This window comes from Pezoporus occidentalis, unplaced genomic scaffold (genome assembly GCF_034315485.1).
Source record: "Pezoporus occidentalis ecotype Australia unplaced genomic scaffold, CSIRO_AGI_Poc_V1 ctg97, whole genome shotgun sequence".
Classification (NCBI taxonomy): domain Eukaryota; kingdom Metazoa; phylum Chordata; class Aves; order Psittaciformes; family Psittacidae; genus Pezoporus; species Pezoporus occidentalis.
In genome coordinates, this window is record NW_026916336.1 from 1,789,523 (window position 1) to 1,802,420 (window position 12,898).

The following is a 12,898-nucleotide window of genomic DNA, read 5'->3' on the forward strand; positions in this document are numbered from 1 at the left end:
GTCTGCCAGCAGCCCCTTGACTTACCTCTGGGTGAGTAGGCCTACATACGCCTGCATGCTGGGAACATCAGCCTGGGGCACCATGCTGTAGTTCTTGATGCTTGGGGTGAAGGTGAGCACACGGTGCCCCAGGGTGCACAGCAATAATGCTCCTCTCCAGCTGTGGGCTCTGCACAACTGCCAGCGCTTCTGTTTTCCTTGGAGGCAGCAGCGCTGCCCCGTATTCCTGCTGGGACCCTAAGGGTATGGTACCCTGAAACATCCAAGTGAACAAGGGGACAGGAAAGATAATGATCACCAGACCAATAACACACATGGCTGGGGCAGGAGGTGATATAGCATAGAAACACCACTGCTATTAGGTTGCAGCTGTGTGAGCAGCGTGACAAAGGTGGTGCATCTTTCTCTATCAGAGTTCAGCAGCAACTGCACTAAGAAAACAGGAGCCAGCAGCACTGCCAGAGCACAGACCTCACCCACTTCCTGGGGCACAGTTCACACAAGAAAGTTCAACCAAGGGACTTTTAATGGATGTTTGTAGGTACACGCCACGTGCAGGTTGTTTGCTCACACATTCTCTGTGTTCTTCAGCCTTTTCCCATCTGCCTGTTCTGTGCCCTCAGACCCCTGACTGCTACCATGAGACAGTGAGTCAGGCCTTGCCAAAACAGCTGCTTTTACAAGTACTACAATTAAACCTCAGGTACAGTACCCATCCACAGAAACCACACAGCACCGTGGAACACGGGCTCTGGGCTTAGGACAGGCCATGCTCCTCCAGTGGAGTGGAGCTGGCTCAGTTACTTGGCCAAGTTGCCACCGCTGCCATGAGCCTCTGGGTCAGTGCAGGTAGCCCAGCACTGCACGGTGCTTTGGCACACTTGCTTTTGCCCCCAGAGTTCCCCCCAGGGCTGCCTCAGGCACCCACAAACCCACCAGAGCCCAGCAAGACTCCACACAGCACAGAGGGTCCTAGGAAAGGTGGGAGAGGGTGGAAAGTCCAGCGTTGTGATGGAAAAGCTTCCCAGCACCAAGACCTGAAACCAACCATAGCCTTGCTGGGGCTGGGGGCAGCAAGTGTTAGTCTTCAGCCAGCGGAGGGGGAGCCAGATGGAGTTGGAAGTTCTCGTTCTGGAAGACACTGCTGGTGGTTGGGTCACTGTGGGAGATGCTGAGCAGCCCGTGCTTCTCACTGCTGTGGCCACGGGACAGCTCTGTCAGGAGAGCCAGCTGCAAGGCAAAGCCCATATACATCACCCACTGCACAGCAGCACTCGTGCAACCACAAAACCTTAACATCTGTAGAGAAAAGGGCCCAGGGTATATATGGTACGTAGTAACCCTGCAGAACTCCGTGCAGGACAACTTCAAAACAACCTGAAGGTTGTTTTAACGTTACCTAATTGAAAACAATCCCAGAAAGAGCTGGAAATAAAATACCAACAGCTGCAGCCACAACAGGCAGGAGGCACAAGGAAAATGCAGGGGACAGGGGGAGCTGCACTTCCCTTGAGACAACACGGGGGGCAGGAGGAGGGAACCTGGGTGATGGAAGGAGCCAGTGGCTGGAGAGGAGGTTATCTGCAAATCTAAGCGGATTTAAGAAACTTCACACCATTTGTCAGGCCCAGTCCCGAAGCCTGAGGCATTTCCATGGCTTCACTGCCAGTGAATTCCCCAGCTCTGTCAGAGACAGCGTGACTGCCTTGGGATGTGCAACAGCCAGCTCCCGGCACAGCAAACTGCCAGCACTATAGCACTAAACGAAACCCAAGAGAGAAGCCAAAGCCCATGCTGCTTTGTAGCACAAGTGTTAGTACCGGGCTTGACAACAAGCAAAATACCCTTTCCCAGTTGAAACCCAACGGAAGACAGGCGGGTACGTACCCTGGAGGTTCCTCGGTTGAGTCGGCAGAGCTGGTCAAAAGCTTGGATTTGCTGAGGATCCAACAGGGACTCTGAACTTGTCTGATAAAAGAGAGGGAGGAGGTTACGGAAATAACACACAACGAGATGCCAAGTTACTACACACAGAAATTCATCCCTGCTCCCATGCTTGGGCCTGGAGCAGCCGGTCTGCAGCCTGTTCAGGGGGGCTTTCATAGCCACCCTCCTCTGGCTTGAAGCCACTGTCTGGGAAAAAAATACCCTATTCTTGCTCAAAGAACAGAGATACGCTTACATCCACAATGACTTCTTGTTGAGGTCTGTAGCTGATGGCAGACAAACAGAACTCTGTTACCTTTGAGGAAAGGAAGACAAAAAAGAAAGGAAAAGGAGAAATGGAAAAAGAGAGAAAGAAATGGGACGGGAAAACTCCCCCACAGCCAGCTGGGGAGAGAAGTAATGGGTCTGCAGATGGGCAGCCTCTCCTGGGCTTTTCCCCAGGCAGCACCAGCTCCCCCCAGCCCTTTCCTGTCATCTGATAGTCTCCCCCAGCCCAGCTCAGCCTCCCTGCTGGGTCATGACACACTGTGATCAGGCACAGGCTGTGCATGGCTATTATGGGGAAGGATTACTGTGCCAATGACTAGTATCTACTAATGGTATCTCTTCTAAGGTCCATTTTTAACCTTAGTAGGATGTTACAGCCTAAAAGGTAGGAAACAAAGGGTGGGAAGGGGGCGAGGAGGCAAGGCAGCCTGTGCATCAGCGGCAGCCACATCCCCTGAGGAACTGGACACAAAGGACATCACGGTACTGCCCAGCAACGCCAGCATTTGCTGGGTACAAGGGCAAGCATCTCCCAGCAGTGCCAAGGCAGAACTGCAAACAGGGGGACCACAGCCTGCAACAAGAGCATTAACGCAAGGAGGGCTGCATACATACTCAAGCTGCTTTAAAAGGCATCATTAACATATCCCAGGGGGAGGTGACAGAGCATCACGGATCCTTGTAGGTTTGTTCCATTTTATCACATCACAATGTTTCTATTTTGAATGTTTCTGCTCATATTCCAAAGCAAAAGCATCATCAAGAACCTACAACAGAAGCCAAGGAGAACAGCCTCCCTCATGAGCAGCAATCTGGCATCTGTTGTCTCTGGCGATCTATTTTTAAGGGAACATTCAATGTTCATTCTCAAATATTTTCCCCAAAATAAATTTCCCAAGGGCTATTATCTCAAGATGCTGCAGTCCTACCAGTGCGTACTGACTGAAGCTGCATTTACTTTAAAGTCTCCTTGGCACTGGATCAAGCCCAACATGAAGAACTTGTATCACTGCCTTCAAGGAAGGTGATAACTGCAATGATGGCTGAATTCCTGATCCCAGGAAGGCAGAGGGGGCTTCACTGTTCTGCCTAAGCCAGGAGTTGGGACCATTCCCAGTCAGGAACAAGCTCCTTGGCTCCTACCAGCAGCCAGGCCCTTCTCCCAGGGATAGTGTTCTCTAGGGTTGCAGCACATTCATTTGCTTTCTACTTCTCATCCATTATCGCGTGTTTAAAGAGCACTTTCCAAAGCTCTGCGAAGATGACTCCCAGTCCTATCTGGGGAAATCAGCACATGCTGTAGTGATATGATGCTCTTCAGGGCACAGCTCCTGGCTCCCAAGCTCCTCTGGAAGAGCTCACCATCAGCTCTTCATAAGAGCCAGCAAGATTCAGCACACACCCTAGAAAGTACACCCAATAGTTACCCAAAGCCCAGGGTACTAAGGTACAGCTTTAAGGTACTCACCCCATGGTGAGAAGCACCCTATGTCCCAAGCAGAACCGAGCAGCCCTGCCCAAAGAGGGTGAGAAGCTGCAGTCTGCAGTGGATAAGTTCTGGTGGAAGAAGGAACAATGCTTTGCCAGAGATCCTCCATCACATGCTCCCCTTCGTACTCAGCTCCGAGGAAAGCACAGCCAGGACAGAACCTGGCCACTCACCTCTCCATCATGTGAATGTCCCAGAGGTGGCTCAGAGCTGGTGAGCCCAGGAATGCTCTGGGGAAAGAGGCACTGAACCCACAATGGCTGTCCTGAAACCTGAATCATTCCATTAACTCTCCTGAAGCCACGTACATCTTGCCTTTGAGGCGTTCATAGGTCTGAGGGGAATGTCTTAAGTGCAATCATTATGTTGGAAGCACCTGCTCAGCCTCACTTCTTCCCCCTCTGAGATATTCTTTATACATGTAAATAGCTATTTGCTAATCACCAATCAAGCAACCAATGTCCACATTCCCTGCACATATGGCATCGGCTTTGAACCAGAGAGCCTGTGACAGTGGGGGTCACGTATCTGCAGCTGCCAGGTTTTAAAGGGACTTCCCAAGGGACAGGCAGGTCAGTCTCACTTGGAAAAGAACAACAAAAAGCAAAGAGGGAATAAAAGAGTTACTGGGACCACAGGCACTCAAGGACAAGGAAAATGCAATGTAATTGGCCTCCCCTCTTCTGCTATCTCTTTACCACACATATGTAACTATCAATCAGACTGTTCTCCAGGCTGATGAGCTGAAATATCGCAGGCAATTCTTTCTGTTGTCATGGAAACAAGTGCTGTCAGGCCTTTTCCTTTTTTTAACTGTGTCACTAAAGGCATGTTTTCATTCAAGAGCTACAGGGAGGCTCCTGGAGTCCAGCATCAGGAGTCAGGCATTAGTGGAATCTACTCAGCTCACTCACCCCGCAACACAGCTTATGCCTCCAGTGCTGCTGCAGGGCCAGCCAGCTCGTCAGTGTCTACATCAGTACCAAGTGGTTCAGCACCTCCAAGCCATTTCCAGCCAAACCCTTCAGAAAGGGCTCAGGCTAGATTCAGAACCCAAGGGATGCAATTTATCCCCTTGAGGATCTGGGCCAGCAAGGAGAAGAAAGGTTCCTTTGTGTTTTACAGTTCTCACAGATCCCACCACTATAATGCTAATCTCCATTGCACATTTTGCTTGCACGCATTCCACCTCCTTCAGATAGTCACCACACAGCCCTCCTAAGCCTACAATTATCTGTAATTTAACAGCTACAAAATCCATCACCAGCTAGTGCCTAAGCAAAGCAGATTATACAGCAGTTGTAAGCAGAGGCACCATTAACAGTCATACCAAGAGACCCATCCAAGCGCTGCCTTCCAGAGCCACACCTTCCACAAAAGATACTGTCACATCAATTAGAGCATCAGAGCATCACATTACCCTGGAGGCAGCTCCAGAACATGGTGTGGATGCAGCCAGAAGTCCTGGGGAAGGTTTTGGGATTCCTGGGAGTAAAACCAAAATCCACCTCCCTCATTTACAGAGCCAAATCCATAGGCAACAGATGCCAAGTCCACCTTTTGCCATTCCTCTCCTGTGGCTGGACACCTATTCCATCATGGCTCAAGTAGCCTTACAAAAAGGTACCTCAGTTCAGATTTTTAATAAGCCAATTCATGTAAACCCAAGTATATCTACCTCTTTTTCACAGAAAAAGGACCTGCTGTTTTCATGGTGCCCCCAAGAACATGGAGCAGTCAACCAAAAAGAGAGCAAGGCAGGTAGCTGCTCTGACCCAAAGTCACTAGAATGACACTGACGTTACAGAATTGTTACTGGAGTTTGGCAAAACCTCAGGACACCCCTTGCAGGGCACAAGCTGCCTGCTGCAGACCTCTGCAGAGCTACTGCAGCATAAAGCACCACTGCTGCGGGACAGATGCTGACTGGAGGCAGGAAGTCTTGCAAGTCCCTCTGGGCAGTGCCCTCTTTGGCACTGACTTGCCAAAGCCTTCCCTCAGCACTGCAGCAGCAGCACTCTGTCACACAGGCCCGTGCTACAGCTCTGTCCTCTGATGTCTATGGCAGCAGAACAGGAAAGCAGATGTCTCTTATTTCTACTTGAACTTAGCTAAACTTCAGGAGCAAACCTCCTACTCAAGGCAAAGGATAGGACAGGATTCTTTGTGGTTTAATAAACTCGCTGCTGCTGCTGCAACATGAGATGCTGCTGCAACATGAGATACTGCAGTGACCGAAGAGAGAGGAAGAACTGTCTGTATTAAATACCAGAAGCACACTGGCATACCTCCATTCTCCCTCTGCTAGGCTGTTCAGCAGCTCACGCCTGCAGCGGGCACTGTTGGAATATTCCTTTGGACTCCTGCTGATGCCTTCAGCCAAAAGAGCAGTAACACTGCTCAGGATTAATTAATCCAACAGAAAACACACATCTCACTGGACAGACAGCATGGCCCAGCAGATGAGATTCTTATTTATAATGTAGCAGGCTTCAAGGGCAGCATGGCACATGGATTAACCATTACATAAAGATGAAGTGGAACAGACTGATCTCAATTCAGTGCCGGAACCCAAGAGGACAGAGTGCCATGAATGAAGGCAAATAATTCTTTTTCTAAATGTGAGCTAAGAGGTTGCTGCACAGCATCCCACAAGAGCCAACCACAGAAGACAAGAGGTGCAGAGTTCTCTCAATGGCATGAGACTGGGGAGGGAAAGAGAAGGCAAAGACATAAAGGACAAAGCCCTACTTGGTGTACAAAGGATTAGTGACCGCTCCTGCCAGAGGTTTACTGATAACATGACCCCAAACCTTATAGAAAATCCAAGTGGACACCTCTTCTATCAGTTCCCTTCATAGCTCCTGACACCTGTGTAGCAACCTGCTATTGCTGTTTAACAGGGAAGTTTATAACATGCTTACAAACAACTCTGGCCTTGGGAGCTCAGCTGCAGCTGCCCAAGCCTGTCTACGCTCAACTCCCATACAGGATGCCATTTTCATTGTGCCACGTGAAGGTAAAGGAACGGGTAAGAAGGTGGGACATGGAAACTGCAGCTTTCCATTTTAGGTATTTACAAGAGACAGATGCTCATCTGCCACCTGCATTCCTGAAAGCTGCCCTCCGAAACAGCCAGTGACACCCTCAGCTACAGCAAACACCACTGAAACAGCCATAATTCCCTCTCATACCCTCCCAACTGTGTACTACAAACTGAACCAAACCTTCAGCTTCTACTTATTTTGCTCCCCTCCTTCAGAGGAATATCAGAAGAAAGGAGTCATCTGCCATCACCTTAACCATTTGGCCTTTTAGTTATTGCTCAGCTTGGAATGGGCAGCAATCACCCCCTCCAGCAGCAGCAGCAAGCACAGCACCACAGGTAGGTCACTGGGCCTCTCCACTCTGTGCTGAGTCTGGAAAAGCAGCCTCTCCTGGCAGATGGGAAGTCACACATTTTCTTTCCCGGCTGTGCTCCAAGGCAGATCTGTGAAGATAGACTGAAAGCTTGCGATTGCACAGAGAGGACATGCAATGAGCTCTGCTGGTTCCTTGGAGAGCAGAGACGTAACTGTCAAGCACTGTGCTAAGCTACATAGAACTATTGGCAACAGGGACTGATGCAGTTAGTGGGAATATCAACAGGCTGCAGCAGCCCAGCATCTGTTACTATCTTATCGTATCACAGAATGGTTTGGGTTGGAAGGGACCTTAAAGCTCATCAAACCCATCCAACCTGGCCTTGAACACCTTCAGGGATGGGGCAGCCACAGCTTCTCTGGGCACCTGCGCCAGCGCCTCAGCACCCTCACAGGGAAGAACTTCTTCCTTACATTTATCTCAATCTCCCCTCTGTCAGGTTAAAGCCATTCCCCCTTGTCCTGGCCCTACAGGCCCCTGTCCAAAGTCCCTCTCCAGGTTTCTTGTTGGCCCCTTTAGGCACAGGAGCTGCTCCAAGGTCTCCCCTTAAGGAGCCTTCTCTTCTCCAGGCTGAACCAGCCCAGCTCTCTCAGCCTGCCTCCAGAGCAGAGCTGCTCCAGCCCTCACAGCATCTCCATGGCATCTGGACTCACTCCAACAGCTCCATGTCCCTCTTGTGTTGTTGTCCCCAGAGCTGGATGCAGGACTGTGGGGGGGTGGGGGGGTGGTGTGTGACTCAGCACAACAGAGGGGAGAATCCCCTCCCTTGACCTGCTGGTCACACTCCTTTTGATGCCGATTTACATGAGTCTGTCCTACAGATCCTTCTAGATATTAAATGTTTCAATAAAAGGGAGGAAATTTTCATCAAACCATGATGAAAATGAGATGCAAAGTAAAGCAAGGATTACCCACTGAAATTTTGCCATCTTTTCTCTTAACCACGACACAGCACTTCTCCAGGTGAGCCCAGGAGCACAGGGCAGCCAGTCTCACTGGGCTTCACTTCAGGGAGTATGAAAGTCAGCTGTCTCTGCATCGTGTTAGCCTCTCATGAGTCCTAGAGGGCAACACTTTGAATTGTAGGCAGTAAAAAGGAGATTTCTGCCAGACTACAGACTGCTATAGGAAGGAAGGGGTCTGATTTTCTAAAACAAAAACCAAATCAAACACAAACCAACAACAACGGCAACAAAACCAGCACCAAAACCCAAAGAAAACAAACAAACCAACCTCAAACACCCAAACCAACTGAACAAGAAATTTAACACCCCCCAGTATGAAAAGTCCAAGAAAACAGTTTTGATTTAAAAGCTGTTAAAGGAGAATTATGATTTTGAAATGAGTCTTCTAAATGTGTGGTTTATTTTCCATTTCAGCTGTGGTGCCAGTCCTCCTCTAGTTAAGGCTCCCACGCTCCATTTTCTCTTACCAAATCACTTGTTTTTCCAATACATTACAAGAAATCTTATAGCACAGATGTTCTGCTGATGAGAAGCCAACAATACAAAGTGTCTCTAGTTCCTCCCTCACATGGATTTTCCTATGCATTGTTGAAGAAGGAGTCTGCCACCAAAGCCACCTCCAAAGCCAAAGGACTGGGTATTTTCTCAGTTAATATGGATGTGGGAATATTATCTATGGAGGAGAATGCATAATCTTGTAACTGTTTAAAATGCTAATTACTGGCTTGGTGCCATTGGGGGGCAGGGGGGGAAAGCATCACACTTGGGCATTTTAAAAGTTATAGAGTCCTTGGAAAAATCTTGCTGTTGCTGGGATTCAAGCTATAACTGATGCTCACCGGTGCACTGAAAACAGTGAAACCGGCTCTGTCTCTGACTGAGAGGGGTCATGTAACATTTGACTAGCTCTAAAGTAAGTACTGACAAAAAAAGAAGTCCTAAACCTTCATTCTTACCCCATACGAAGTGCACAGACATGCTGCAGAGGGACATTTAACATCTCAGGTAAGTGATGCACCATGGTACCAACTCCTCACAGGTGGAAGTGAGTCACGAAGCTCTGGGTTGGGTGGAAGGCTGTGTCCCAAATTGGGGTGCTGGTGGTAGGCACAGAACAGAGCTCAAAGGTGGAGTGTGACAAAGTGGATTAACTATGGATCACATTCATTGTCCATCCTGGTGTGACTTGACAGGACTAAACTTCATCTGGAAAGCCCTAACAACAGTGCCCTTAGAACTCAGGCACAATCTCAAACTGAGAATAACCAGAGCATGTCAGCTTAGGGGCTCATGGCATGTTCTGCAGAGCTCACGGCCCAAGAGCCAAAACCGTGTGCCTCTGTGATGCCTAGTATATAGGCTAGCAGAATAAATGGAAAACACAAACTAGCTCACTGAAACGAGGCAAATTAGTTTTGGAGATCAATGACTAAGATACCAGGAGTATTTCACTTAAGTATTTAGGCAGAAGCCCAGCTACTGTGCTTTCACTTAACAGGCCTCAGCTAACTTCAAACACTGTAACGTAAAACCTGCACATTTTAAATCAGATTTGAAAACCACACCACAAACACACATGCTTTCATTTCTTTTAACATTCATTTATGGTATGGTATCAGGTAGGAAGGACAGGAAAGATAACAGATGATCAGTTTAGACCCAGAAAATTTCCCTTGGGAAGACAGCAACGCTTAGGGCATAACAGAGGAAGCACAAACTTTTGGTAGCAAAACCAGAAAAAGTCCCTTTGCCCTAGTGATAGGAGAAGGGGGAATGGCTTTATGCTGAGAAAGGGTAGATTTAGATAAGATATAAGGAAGAGGTTCTTCCCTATAAGGATGGTGAGGCCCTGGCACAGGTTTCCCAGAGAAGCTGTGGCTGCCCCATCCCTGACAAGTGTTCAAGACCAGACAGGACAGGGCTTGAGGCAACCCGCTTTAGTGGAAGGTGTCCCTGCCTTTGGCAGGGAGTTGGAACTGGATGAGCCTTCCAACCCAAACCAGTCTGTGTGATTCTATTCTGCTTCACTGGAGCAGAATGTCTCAAGCACTCATCACAGCAATGCTCCATTTAAGTAAGTGCTATCACCAGATTCAATAATGGTTCAGTGCTGCCTCGTGCCATCTCTCCACCTCCTCCAGTTTCAAGGCAATTGCTACAAAAGTCATGCATGCAAAGCAGGGACAGAGAAAACACTGTCTGTTGCGCTGTCGTTTCACATACAAATCTCAACAGCATTGCAAAATTCCAACTGACAGTCTTTGTTTCAGCAGAGCAGAACTGGTACTACGAAATGCACTCCAGATGCTCACTGGCATTTCTCAGTATGAATCTATTCCTAATTCAAGGCTTGCTGAGAAAATAAATGCCTAAACAGATTTCACTAGCAGAGAAGGGGGGTATGTGTGTGTGTGCAAAAAACAACCCACATTAGATTTTGCCAACAGACAGACTAAGCTTTCAGGGTCTTCAAAGTGCTTGCAAAAGAATACCCTCCCCACATATCTATGCACAGAATGTCCGGAAGCTTTGGAGCTGGCTCTCCAGGGTCTAGGGAAGGCAGGGCTGGAAGCACTACTTTGTTAGTGTAACCTCCCTCTGGGATTTCCTGTTCCTTGTTTGCAGGAACACCAGCTGTGGAAGCAAGAACAGCTTGACCAACAGAGACCTCTTGGTCTGCCCAGTGCCAGCAGAGTTCAGAGACAATGCAGAGAAGCCCTTCACCAGAGAACTGCAGCACCAAAAGGCTGAACAGACATTGTGACAAACAGGAATAAACCCTTTCTGCACCTAGGGTGGTACCAGCGACCATGGCTATCTTGGACACAGGCTGAGGACCGTTGGGAACACACAAACGGGGAGGGGAAGGAGCCCCTTCCTTCAGTTCCTTTGCTTACCTGCATCTATCTCCAGTATCTTGCATCATCCACTAGGTTACTATAGAAAATGCACCTTTCAAACAGACCTTAATTCTGCACAGAGCCGTGTCATTTCAAAACATGGGGGCTCAGCTGTTTTTCATGCTTTATTCTCTGCTTATATTTGAGACTGAGTAAGACCAAACCCTGCCACACCAGCAGGCAACAGCCTTCCCCCAGCACCCAGTTCTGTGCTCCACAGGACCCTCCTCACCCTCCTGCTTTCATCTCCAGTGCAGCCAGGCAACACCGCATCCATCTCCTCCACCTAGCATTCCCAGCACTTCCTCCCCAGAAGGAAAGGCCTGTTCTGTAACGCAGATCACTGCCTGGCCAGCTGAATTGTTATAGAGGGTTAACGAACACCACTGAGCAGCAATTGTTGAGCAAACAAACTTCCCAGAGAAGCTAGAGATTTTACTCTCGATTGCCAAGTCTAAATATATTGAGCTTTTTAAAGACCTGACTGCGCAACAGTTTAATCACATGCAAGTACAACAGTTAAATATTATAATGTATGAGTAACATCGCAAACTTGGAGAGGATCTGGGACATCAGGAGGTGGGGGGCTTGAAGCAGTGTTCAGGCTCCACTGAGACAGAGCCAAGCTCTGCTGGGTCGGCTGCATGCCGCAGGAAGTGATGGGCTTCTCTGCCAAGAGCACATGACAGACAGCAGGGAAGCATCCAGCACTCTCAGATGGTCTGGCACAGACATTTTCTAGGTAGTGCTAGGTGATCTGTGCTGTAGCCTGCTTTCTTCCCCATCCAGTCTCTCCATGCCTCCCTTTATGCTGCAGTCCCAACCAGCCCCTCACTTTTACAGACAGAGCAGTTAAATAAACTGATAATATGCTTGTCCCAATGATTCCGGTGTCATCTGGAATTTCCCACTTTATTCTGCTCTGGGGTATGTCCAGGCTGGTATTAAAGGGGAGACACAGGTGTTCCCTGACTGACCAGCCCATGGGAAACTCAGTGATAACCAAGTTTTAAGGCACTGGTACAAAATGTCAGGCACTTTAACGATGAATGTAGTTTTAGTACTTAGTTCTGCCTTTAGCTTCTGAAGTTAAACCTGGTCTGTCAAACCCATTTGCACACATTCCTTTGGAGATCTCTAGAAGGTAAAATATGGGGCTGCTGAATCTGGCGAGCTTTAGAGCCAGCATCGATACTTCACTGTAGCAAGACGGTACATAAAGTGACGAGCATTTCTAAGCAGGCTGTTGGGACAACAGTTGGTTTTATAATCTCCTGGGAAAGCTGTTCTTTCTGCCACCATATGAGAAACTAACACAAGTTGACTGCAACGATTGCATTGTGCTCCATACGTTCCTCAGAGATTACTTTCCCCCCAAGTCTCCCTTCAAGCAGGAAGTTTCTGGCTTTGTTAATACAGAAGCTGATGGAAGTTGACTAATGCTGTTAGCCATCTTTTGATTGGAACTGATTTGGCAGAAATTGAAATAATCTGCTCAAAGAAAACTAAAGTACTACTATAAAAACATACTCCAAGATTGAATTACTCTGGTTTCAGAAGTGGAAAAACACAGCTTTGCATGCATCTGTGCAGTGACAAATGCATAAAGTACCTTGAGGCATTTAGGAACAAACCTTCACCAGTGACTGCCTTTGCAGGAATGTTGGGCAAAGGGGTTCAGCTCCCCATGGTGCAATACCCCTAAAACACATCCCAACAAGCTACCTGCCATGTTTGCTTACAATCCACAGTACCACAGAAGCATGCATATTGAGACTGGACTTCTTTTCGCATTAGCGATGGTGAAAAAATTCTTGCACACAAATATGGACAATAAACACAAACTAATTATCTCCTCCCTCACCCAAATCCAGCTGTATCTGTCTTGTTTACACACAAGCTTCTTA

The 12,898-nt window shown here is 48.2% G+C and overlaps 1 protein-coding gene across 4 annotated transcripts in view; it reads right to left on the reverse strand.

The window, feature by feature from the left end:
- Positions 1-559: 559 nt before the first annotated feature.
- VPS8 (VPS8 subunit of CORVET complex) overlaps positions 560-12,898 on the reverse strand; it is a 76,000-nt gene continuing 63,661 nt past the window's right edge. For all 4 annotated transcript variants that reach the window (XM_062606457.1, XM_062606458.1, XM_062606459.1 and 1 more), the window contains 2 exons: positions 1,888-1,968; positions 560-1,230 (listed from right to left, as the gene is read on the reverse strand). In XM_062606457.1, coding sequence (XP_062462441.1) covers positions 1,081-1,230; positions 1,888-1,968 — 231 coding nt within the window. In that variant the 3' untranslated portion in view covers positions 560-1,080. The remainder of the gene's footprint in view (positions 1,231-1,887; positions 1,969-12,898) is intronic.